This window comes from Plecotus auritus (assembly GCF_963455305.1).
Source record: "Plecotus auritus genome assembly, chromosome: 6".
NCBI classification, from domain to species: Eukaryota; Metazoa; Chordata; class Mammalia; order Chiroptera; family Vespertilionidae; genus Plecotus; species Plecotus auritus.
The window spans coordinates 81280722-81292574 of NC_137773.1; the positions used below are offsets into that span (position 1 = coordinate 81280722).

Here is an 11853-nt window from a genome sequence, read left to right on the forward strand (position 1 = left end):
AAAACTCTTTGCTTGAGAAGAAGACTAGAAAGCTATCATAGTCAAGGTTGATAACCATAGGTTAAATCCATATAATAAATTCATGACAATAGCTAATCTACACCATGGCAGGACAATGGAAGAGACTGGTAAAATGAAAAGCATACTGGATGAATTCTTGTTTCAGAAGGGTGAGTGAGCAGTCAGTAAGTTTTTCCATGATTGAAAGTGATTTTATTTGTTTTAAACTTTCTCATGAGCAGATAAAACTTTTGATGAAAGTGACTTCGATGATGAAGCATACTATGCAGCTTTGGGAACGAGGCCACCCCTTAATATGGAAGAACTGGATGAGACATACCAGAAAGTAATCGAGCTCTTCTCTGTTTGCACGAATGAAGATCCTAAAGACCGTCCTTCTGCTGCGCACATTGTTGAGGCTTTGGAAGTATTTGTCCAGTGATCTCATATTCATAATTACCTGAGCTTCAAGTATGGCTCATGCATATAACTGTTCTCTCTACTGTAATACATTTATGTAGTTACTGAAAGAATCCATAATTATTAGACTATTTGAATTTTAGAACCATAGCACCTTGTTAACATTTGAAAAACTATTCCTATTATAAAGGTATTTTATGTATACTTATCAGCATTTACTATTGTAGTGGTTTTTCTATAAAACTTAATAAATATTTAGGTGTAAGGAACAAGTATTGAAATTTGTTCATAGAGATTTAAAACACTAGCAAAATGCCATAAACTCTTATGTCAAACATTAATTTGGGTAGGGGGACCAATACTTTTATTAATGATCTGTCTTGCATATTCTCTACTTAAATGGATCTATTTAAATTAGCACTTTGAAGTACAAAAGAAGTCTACATTTGATTATCTTTGAAAACATAAAACTTTGCTTGTCTTTCTTGGCTGTTGTGCTTATTAAATATGGTCATTGGAAGGTGAGAGAATATGGCTCAGAGTAGCTCCTTGGGTATTTCCAAACTTTCAGTTAAGGCTTGTCTTGTCCTCTTGGTTCTCCTCAGATCTTTGGTTTTTGCTTTCATTTATTTAATGTATTTCTGTACTGAGATCCCTTTTTTATTTTTTAATTACTAATCTAGCTCTTAAGCATTTTACAGTTCTGGTGTAAAAATAAAAAAAATAATAGGATGATATAGAATAAAGGACACTTTAGTTACCAGAAGATGTTTTATCTGTTTTATACTCCCATTGATCTGAGTGTTGTCATTAAAGTTGCAGAATGAATGTGAGTAGATTTCTTTCTCTCTCTTGGCTTTATTTTGTTAGTCTGTAAAATGAGGGTGACTTGGATCAGTAATTTCTATCTGTGAACCATAGCTCTGAAGAGAGCTGAGCCTAGCCCAAGAGAATCAAGAGTAGCCCCAACAAGCCGAGCTAACCCCAGAGAGCTAAGCCTAGCCCTGAAGGGCTGAGACTAGCCCTAAGAGCCGATGCTAGTCCCGAAGGGATGACCCCAGTGCCTAAGAGCCAAGCCTATCCCAAAGATTTAGCCAAGTCCTGAAGGGCTCAGCCCCTAGCCCCAAACAGCTGAGCCTAGTCCCAAAGAGCCAAGTGTAGTCCCCAAAAGCAGAACTAACCCCAAAGAGCCAAGCCTAGTCCTAAGAGCTGAACTAGTACCAAAGGAATGACTCTAGTTCCTAAGAACCCAGCCTAGCCCCAAAGAACCCAGCCTCTAGAAAATATTTTTTAACATTTTTATTGATTTCAGAGAGGAAAGGAGAGGGGGAGAGAGAGAAAAACATCAATGATAAGAGAATCCTTGACTGCCTGCCTCCTGCATGCCCCTGCACTGGGGAATTGAACCCCCAACCCGGGCATGTGCCCTGGTCAGGAATTGAAACATTACTTTCTTTTTTTTTTTTTTAATATATTTTATTGATATTTTACAGAGAGGAAGGGAGAGGGACAGAGAGCCAGAAACATCGATGAGAGAGAAACATCGATCAGCTGCCTCCCGCACACCCCCCACTGGGGACGCGCCCGCAACCAAGGTACATGCCCTTGACCGGAATCGAACCCGGGACCCTTCAGTCCGCAGGCCGACGCTCTATCCACTGAGCCAAACCGGTTTCGGCTGAAACATTACTTTCTGTTTCATAGGTTGACACTCAACCACTGAGCCACACCGAGTGGGCTAGAAAATATTTTTAATAAAAAAATGTATATAAATTTGTGGGGTGTGCCTAAAGATGTGCTTGTCAAGATTTGTAGTCTTAAATATTAGAAAAGAGGCTGAAGGCCCTGGGATTATCACTGCAGGTCACAAAGGGTTTCCTACAGCATTGTCCCCAAGCAAGACTTATCCTGTTCTTAAAAGCCTTGAATCTTGCCCTCTGTGTGGATGAAAGTCCTTTCTAGAATAAGGTTTCATCCATATTGAATTTAGGTTCTGGCATGTAATTTCCCTCCACAATTAGTGTACCTAGAGTTCCCAGAAATTCTTCAGCTGCTTTCACATCAGTACTTACAGACTTACCACTCATTACATAATCTAATGGATAAAGAACGATTCCTGAATCATTTAAACCACTCAGAGCAAGCAGTAAATTTAACATCATGGCCGAGTCCAGCCTTTACTTTAAACATCTGAAGGAAAGTTTTTGCTTTGCCTGTGATCATTATGGTGCTGAGAGGGTCAAGTCTGTTTCGAGTCTCCAGGTTTAGAAGTTTCTCCAGTTATTGTTAGTACTAGAGGTCCGGTGCACGAAATTCATGCAGAGGACAGGGGTCCATCAGCCCAGCCTGCACCCTCTCCAATCGGGGACCCTCTCCAATCGGGGATCCCGGATCAGGTCTAAACCGGCAGTCACACATTCCTCTCACAATCCGGGACATTGGCTAACCACTTGCCTGTGTTCCTGATCGCCCCTAACTGCCTCTGCCTGCCAGCCTGATGCCCCTAACTGCTCCCCTGCCTGCCTGATCGCCCCTAACTGCTCTCCCCTGCTGGCCTGATCGCCTCTAACTGCCTCTGCCTCAGTCCCCGCCACTGTGGCTTTGTCCAGAAGATGTCCAAGCTAATTAGCATATTACCCTTTTATTAGTATAGATTGTTGCCTTCAGTGAAGCAGATTTCTTAACAGTTTCCACCACTTTGTTCTTGTTCTTGAAGATCATAGCTACGGTGGAATGGTACATAGCTGACTGGTGAGCAATTAACCATTATAGGTTTTCTACCTTAGTAGTCCTTAATCACTTTAAATTTGTTTCCAGGTCGGAGAAACCAAGATGGCAGCATAGGTAAACACCTAAACTGCTGCCTCGCACAACAATTTCAAAACTACAACTAAAAGACAAAACGGACATCATCCAGAACCATAGGAAGGCTGGCTGAGTGGAAATTCTACAACTAGAAGGAAAGAGAAAAGCACACTGAGACTCAGAGGAGCTGCAGGAGGCAGAGGTACTGAGACGTGCACATGGAGAGGACTGGCAACTGAGTACATGGCTGGCTTTCTCAAGCGGGAGGGAGACAAAAGCTCCCGACTGCACTGAACTCCAGTTCCGGGCAAGACTCTGGGGACCCAGACTCATACGGGGTGAAACTGGACTGTCAGGAAAGAGAAAAGCACACTGAGACTCAGGAACTGCGGAAGGCAGAGGTAGGAGAGGGTGGGCAACTGAGTATGTGGCTAGCTTTCTCAAGCGGGAAGGAGACAAAAGCTCCCAACTGCACTGAACTCCAGTTCCGGGCGAGACTCTGGGGTTCCAGACCCATTCGGGGAGAAACTGGACTGTCTGGAAGCGGGCAGAACTCAAAGGAGGCTTTCTCTCAGAGGTGCTTGCAGCGATTACCACAGGACACTGAGACACAGGGGCATATTAAGGCAGGGCTGATGGGAAAACAAGGCTGTCTGCTCCGCCCTGAGACTCTGTCCCATCCAAGCTGAGCACAGAGGCTTTTGCAAGTCTTATCTCATAAGGGTGTCTCCAGCACAGAAGTTCTCCCAGTGTAGACACAGCTGATCCTCACAGCCAATTGGCCTGGAGGTCAGTTCCTCCCAGTGATACCAACAACAGTCAAGGCTTAACTACAACAAGGCTGTACACACAGCCCACAAAGGGGTGCACCAAGAGTATCCACCTCAGGTAACTGGGGAGGCTGAGCCACTGGGCCCTATAGGACACCTACCACACAAAGCCACCCTGTCAACTCAGGGAAGCAGCCAAAATGCGGAAACAAACAGATCACAAATGAAAGAAATGGAGGAAAGCAAATGACTGGATATAGAGTTCAAAACCACGGTTATAAGGCTTTTCAAGAATTTCCTAGAAAAGGCCGATAAATTTAGCGAGACCCTCAAGGATATGAAAAAGGACCAACTAGAAATTAAGCATACACTGACTGAAATAAAAAATAATATACAGAGATCTAACAGCAGACTAGAGTATCACAAGAATCGAGTCAAAGATTTGAAATACAAAGAAGCAAAAAACACTCAACCAGAAAAGCAAAAAGAAAAAAGAATCCAAAAATATGAAGATAGTGTAAGAAGCCTTTGGGACAACTTCAAGCATACCAACATCAGAATTATGGGGGTGCCAGAAGAAGAGAGAGCAAGATACTGAAAACCTATTTGAAGAAATAATGACAGGAAACTTCCCCCACCTGGTGAAAGAAAGAGACAAGTCCAGGAAGCGCACAGAACCCCAAACAAAAGGAATCCAAAGAGGACCACACCAAGACACATCATAATTAAAATGCCAAGAGCAAAAGACAAAGAGAGAATATTAAAAGCAGCAAGAGAAAAACAGTTACCTACAAGGGAGCACCCATAACAACTGTCAGCTGATTTCTCAACAAAAACTATGCAGGCCAGACGGGAGTGGCAAGAAATATTCAAAGTGATGAATAGCAAGAACCTACAACCAAGATTACCCAGCAAAGCTAACATTCAGAATTGAAGGTCAGATAAAGAGCTTCACAGATAAGAGCTAAAGGAGTTCATCACCACCAAACCAGTATTATATGAAATGCTGAAAGGTATTCTTTAAGAAGAAAAAGGTAAAGATAAAAATTATGAACAACAAATACATATCCAGTGAATAAAAAAAATCTGATGAACAGAATAAACTGGTGAAAATAGAATCAGGGGCATAGAAAGGGAGTGGACTGACAATTCTCGGGGGGAAAGGGGTGTGGGGGGTGTGGGAAGAGACTGGACAAAAATCGTACACCTATGGATGAGGACAGTGTGGGGGGAGGTAAGGGCAGAGGGTGGGGTGGGAACCAGATGGAGGGGAGCTATGGGGGAAAAAAGAACAATTGTAATAATCTGAACAATAAAGATTTATTAAATTAAAAAAATTAATTTGTTTCCAGGTCAATCACTCATGGTGGCCTCTTATTGGCAACATTAACAGTGGATTTATATGCTTAGGTGCCATGAACAAAAGAACATGAGATTAAATCAAGTGCAAGAGAAATTGATGCAATCAAGAGATGTGTTAAATATGAGCTATATGAGGCTGCTACTGGCATAACAGTATACTATTTTGTAGTAGACCTTTATTATTATTTTTTAATTCTCACCCAAAGATAATTTTCCATTGATTTTTAGAGAGACTGGGAGGACAGAGAAGAGAGAGAAATATAGATATGAGAGACACATTGATTGGTTGCCTCCTGCACATGCCCTAGGATAGGAATCAAACCTGGAACCCAGGTATGTGCCCTTGATTGGGAATTGAACCTCCATGCTTGGACCAATGCTCTAACCACTGAGCCGTGCAGGCCAGGGCCGTAGACCTTTTTAAATAAGTACAAAGAGTACACTGAAATAATGATAAAAAGTATAGTAACTACATAAACTGTTAACAGTTGTTCATTATCAAGTATTATGTACTATACATAATTATATGTGCTATTTTTTTATATGATTGACAACTCAGTAGGTTTGTATACACCAGGATCGCCAAACACATGAATAACGTGTTGCTCTGTAACATTATGGTGATTAAGATGTCAGTAGGCAATGGGAATTTTTCAGCTTCATTATAATCTTATGGGACCACCATCATATATTTGATCTGTTGTTGACTAAAATGTCATCATATGGTACATGACTATATATATACTACATTTTCTTTATCCATTTATTCATCTATTGATGTACATTTAGGTTATTTCCACGTCTTGGCTATTGTGAACAATGCTCCAGTTAACATGGGGGTGCACATTCGTTTCCAGTTAGTGTTTTGTTTTCTTCAGATAAATACCTAGAAGTGGAATTGGTGGAGTATGTGATAGTTCTATTTTTAATTTTTTGAGGAATCTGTCTCCATACTGTTTGCCATAGTAGTGCACCAATTTACATTCCCACCCACAGTGCACAAGGGTTCCCTTTTCTCCACATCCTTGCCAACACTTATTTTTTTTAAATAATAGTTATTCTAACAGTTGTGAGGTGATATCTTATTGTGATTTTGATTTGCATTTCCCTTATGACTAATGGTGAGCATCTTTTCATGTACTTGTTAGCTATTTGAATATTTTCTTCAGAAAAATGTCTATTTTGATCCTCTGCCCATTTTTAAAATTAGATTGCTTCTCTTTTTTGCTATTAGGTTGTATGAGTTCTTTATGTATTTTGAATAATAACCCATTATCAGATATATGACTCGCAAATGTTTTCTTCCATTGAGTAGGTTGTCTTTTCATTTTGCTGATTGTTTCCTTTGCTGTGCAGTTTTTTAGTTTGATACAATCCCATTTTTTAATGTTTCCTTTGTTGCCTTCGCTTTTGCGTCAAATCTAAAAAAATCATTGCCAAGAGCAATGTCAAGGAGCTTACCACTTTTATTTTCTTTTATCAGTTTTATAGTTTCAGGTCTTACATTCAAGCCTTTAATCTATTTTAAGTTGATTTTTGTTTACGGTGTAAGACAATGTTCCAGTTTTCCCAACACCATTTATAGAAAGGACTGTTCTTTACCCATTGTATATTCTTGGCTCCTTTATCATAAATTAATTGACCATAAATGTGTGTTTATTTCTGGGCTCTTTGTTTTGTTCCATTGATGTATATGTTTTTTTATGCCAGTATCATACTGTTTTAATTACTATAGCTTTGTAATATAGTTTGAAATCAAGGAGCTTGATACCTCCAGGTTTGTTCTTCCTCAAGATTGCTTTGCCCATTTGGGGTCTTTTGTGGCCCCATGCAAATTTTAGGATTTTTGTTCCATTTCTGTGAAAAATGTCATTTGAATTTTGATAGGGATTGCATTGAATCTATGGATTGCTTTGTGTAGTTTGGACATTTTAACTCAATTCTTTTGATCTGTGAGTACAGAAAATCTTCCCTTTTATATGTGTCAATTTCTTTCATTGATGTCTTACAGTTTTCAACATATAGGTCTTTCACCTCCTTGGTTAAATTTATTCCTAGGTATTCTATTATTTGTGATACAATTATGAATAGTTTGTTTTTCTAACTTCTTTTTCTGAGAGTTTGCTATTAGTGTATAAGAATGAAACAGATTTTTTATATTAATTTTGTATCCTGCAACTTCACTGAATTCATTTAGTCTAACAGTTTATTTTTATCAAGTCTTTAGGGTTTTCTTTATATAAAGTCATGTCACTTGCAAATAGTGACAATTTTACTTCTGTTCCTATTTGATACCTTTTATTTCTTTTTCTTTTCTAGTTGCTCTGGCTAGGAATTCCAATACTATGTTGAATATAATAAAAGCATAGTATGCAAATTGTCCCCTTGACTGGGAGTTCGACCAGGAGGTGGGGCCGGCCGGCAGAAGGGAAGGAGGCCCCAGCCGACAGCTGCTAGGGACCCTACCAGAGCACGAATTTCATGCTCTGGGCTTCTAGCGTTGAATAAAAAGATAGGAGTGGGCATCCTTGTCATGTCCCTAATTTTAAAAGAAAAGCTTTCAGTTTATCACCATTGAGTATGATGTTTGCTGTGGGATTGTCATATATGGTTTTTATTACATTGAGGTATGTTCCCTCTATACCCAATTAGTTGAGTTTTTATCATAAATGATAGTTAAATTTTGTTAAATGCTTTTTCTACATCTAATGCGATAATCATATGACTTTAATCATTTTGTGAATGTGGCTTATCACATCAATTGATTTGTGGATATTGAACTCTCCTTACATTGCTGGAAATAAATCCCACTATCATGGTGTATGGTATTTTTAAATATATTGTTGACTTTACTTGCTAATATTTTATTGAGGATTTTACATCTATGTTCATCAGGGATATTGGCCTGTAATTTTTGTTGTTGTTGGGTCCTTATATGGTTTTGGTATCAGGGTAATAATACTAGCCTCACAAAATGAGTTTGGAAGTGTTCCCTCTTCTATTCTTTGGAACAGTTTGAAAATAATTGGTATTAATTCTTACTTTTTGGTTGTCTGCTTTGGATCTTTTGTTTGTTGGGAGGTGTTTGTTTGTTTGTTTAAAGTTTGTTTTTATTGAGTTTTAGAGATAGAAGGCAGAGGGATAGAGAGATAGAAACATTGATAAGAAACATAAATCGGCTGCCTCCTGCATACCCCCGTCCTGGGGATCCAGCCTGCAACTGTGCCCTGATCAGGAATCAAACCAGTGACTTCTTGGTTCATGTGTCAATGCTCAATCACTGAGCTACACTGGTCGGGCATGTTGGGAAGATTTTTCTTTTATTTTAATCTTCACCTAAGGATATTTTCCCCCCATTGATTTTCAGAGAGAGTGGAAGAGAGAGACAGAGAAACATCAATGTGAGAGAGATACATCCATTGGTTGCCTCCCGCATGGGCCCCAACTGGAGCTGGGGATCCAGCCTTCAACCATGGTACATGCCCTTGACCAGAATCAGAATCGAACCCGCAGCCTGCAGTCCTCAGGACAACATTTTAACCACTAAGCCAAAACCGGCTAGGGCTGTTGGGAAGTTTTTTTATTACCAATTCAATCTATTTACTATTAATCTGTTTAGATTTTCTGTTTATTCATGATTCAGTCTTGGCAAGTTGCATGTGTCTAGGAATTTACCCATCTCTTCTAGATTTTCCAATTTGTTGGTGTATATATAAGCATTCATAGTATCTCTTATGATCCTTTGTATTTCTGTGATATCAGTTGTAATATTTTTTCTTTCATGTGTGATTTTGACTCTTTACCTCTTGGTGAGTCTAGCTAAAGGTATCTATTTAGTTTTCAAAGAACTAGCTTTTGGACTGGCCTGTGTGGCTCAGTGGTTGAGCATTGACCTATGAACTAGGAGGTCATGGTTCAATTCCTGGTCAGGGCACATGCCTGGGTTGTGGGCCCAATCCCCAGTGGGGGATGTGCAGGAAACAGTCAATCAATGATTCTCTCTCATCATTGATGTTTCTATTTCCCTCTCCCTTCCTCTCTGAAATCAATCCTATCTAATAAAAAAGTAATATGCAAATTGACCATCCATCCACTATACCCACAAGCCACGCCCACCAGCCAATCAGGAGCGAATATGCAAATAAACCCAACCAAGATGGCTGCGGCCACAGAGCGCAGGAGGGAGGCTTGGGTTTCCCCGGCAATGGAGGAAGCCAAGCTTTCCACCTGCCCTTGCCAGCCCAGGCCTCCACTCCAGGCTACAAAGTTTCAATTATAGAAGATAAATAAATCCTAACAAAAATGGCGGCAGCCACGGAGCTGGAGAGAGCAGGAGGCTAGGGTTGCCCCCGGTGATGGAGGAAGCCAAGCTTCTGCAGCCCTGGCCTGCCTTGGCCTCCGCTTAAGGCTACAAAGTTTCAATTATGGAAGATAAATAAATCCCAACAGAAATGGCGGCAGCCACGGAGCTGGAGAGAGCAGGAGGCTAGGGTTGCCCCCGGTGATGGAGGAAGCCAAGCTTCTGCAGCCCTGGCCTGCCTTGGCCTCCGCTTAAGGCTACAAAGTTTCAATTATGGAAGATAAATAAATCCCAACAGAAATGGCGGCAGCCACGGAGCTGGAGAGAGCAGGAGGCTAGGGTTGCCCCCGGTGATGGAGGAAGCCAAGCTTCTGCAGCCCTGGCCTGCTATGGCCTCTGCTTAAGGCTACAAAGTTTCAATTATAGAAGATAAATCCCACAGAAATGGCTGCCGCCACGGAGCGAGCAGAAGGCTTGGCTCCACTCCAAGCTACAAAGTTTCAATTGTAGAAGATAAATAAGTCCCAGATACCAGGGCCTTCGCTTGGGTCGCCGGGGGGCGTGGCTGACCTGCAAACCACCACAGGCCCCTTGCCCAGGCTGCCCCACCTGTGCACCAGACCTCTATCCTATCTAATAAGAGTAATATGCAGAGTGACCATCACTCCAACACACAAGGTGGCTGCCCCAATGTGGTCAAAGATCCTGCCCCCATGTGGACACAAGATGGCCAGCAGGGGAGGGCAGTTGGGAGGGACCAGGCCTGCAGGGGAGGGCAGTTGGGGGTGATCAAGCCTGCAGGGGAGGGCAGTTAGGGGTGACCAGGCCTGCAGGGAAGGGTAGTTGGGGGGGACCCAGGCCTGCATTGGAGAGCAGTTGGGGTGTGACCAGGCCTGCAGGGAGGGCAGTTAGGGGTGACCAGGCCTGCAGGGGAGGGCAGTTAGGGGTAAACAGGCTGGCAGGGGAGTGGTTAGGGGCAATCAGGCAGGCAGGCAGGCGAGCAGTTGGGAGACAGCAGTCCTGGATTGTGAGAGGGATATCCCAGATTGGAGAGGGTGCAGGCTGGGCTGAGGGACACCCCCCACCACCACCACCGTGCACGAATTTTGTGCACCGGGACTCTAGTAAAAATATAAAGAACTAGCCTTTGGTTTCATTGGCCTTTTCTCTTACTAATTAGTCTGTTTCATTTATTTCAGCTCTAATCTTTATTTCCTTCTTTTATTAACTTTGGGCTTCATTTATTCTTTTTATAGTTCCTTTAAGTGTAGTTGGGTTGAAATTTTTGTTTCTATACCTTCCCTCTTAGAACTGCTTTTGTTGCATCCCATACGTTTTATTATATTGTATTTCCATTTTCATTTGTTTCAAGGTATTTTTTTTTACTTGTGTTTTGGTGACTGGCTGTTCAGTATCATGTTGTTAATCTCCACATATTTGTGAATTTTCCAGTTTTCTACTACTTATAATTGATTTCTAGTTTCATACCATTGTGGTTGGAAAATATGCTTGATACATTTGTCTTTTTAAAGTCCCCTACTATTATTGTAATATTGTCAACTTCTCCCTTTAAGTCTGTTAGTATTTGTTTTATACATTTAGGTGCTCATATCTTTGTTGGATGCATAAATATTTACAAATGTTATATCTATGTCTATTATAGTTTTTTTTAAGTCTATATTGTCTGATATAATTACAGCTATGCTGGCTTTCTTTTGGTGTACATCTGTATGGAATATCTTTGTCGATTTCCTTACTATCAGTCCATGTATGTGCTTATGTCTGATGTCTCTTTTAGGCAGCATCTAGGTGGTCTTATTACTTTATTCAATTCAGACATCTGAGTCTTTTGATTGAAGAATTTAGCCCATTTTTACTTAATTATTGATAGGTACGTACTAATTGCAATTTTGGTAATTGTTTTCCCTCCATTTTATATTTCACCTGTTCCTTTCTTCTCTTGCTCTCTTCCTTTGTAATGAAATGACTTTTAGTGGTATGCTTCTATTCCTTTCTCATCTTTTGTGTATCTACATAGATTTTTTTGCTTTGTGGTTACCATGAGGCTTATACATAACTTATATTTGTAACAGTCTATTTTGATAACTTAAGCTTGAACGTATTCTAAAGTTCTATATTTTTACTCCCTTCTTCATGATCTTTATTTTTTTTTTAAATCATGTGTATCTCTTAGGG

At 40.7% G+C, this 11853-nt stretch overlaps 1 protein-coding gene across 1 annotated transcript in view; it reads left to right on the forward strand.

The window, feature by feature from the left end:
- The window catches only part of PBK (PDZ binding kinase), a 34369-nt gene extending 33112 nt beyond the window's left edge, over positions 1-1257 (forward strand). The window contains exon 8 of the mRNA XM_080676677.1: positions 243-1257. Within this exon, the coding sequence (XP_080532803.1) occupies positions 243-442 (200 nt within the window). The 3' untranslated portion in view covers positions 443-1257. The remainder of the gene's footprint in view (positions 1-242) is intronic.
- Positions 1258-11853: the final 10596 nt, after the last annotated feature.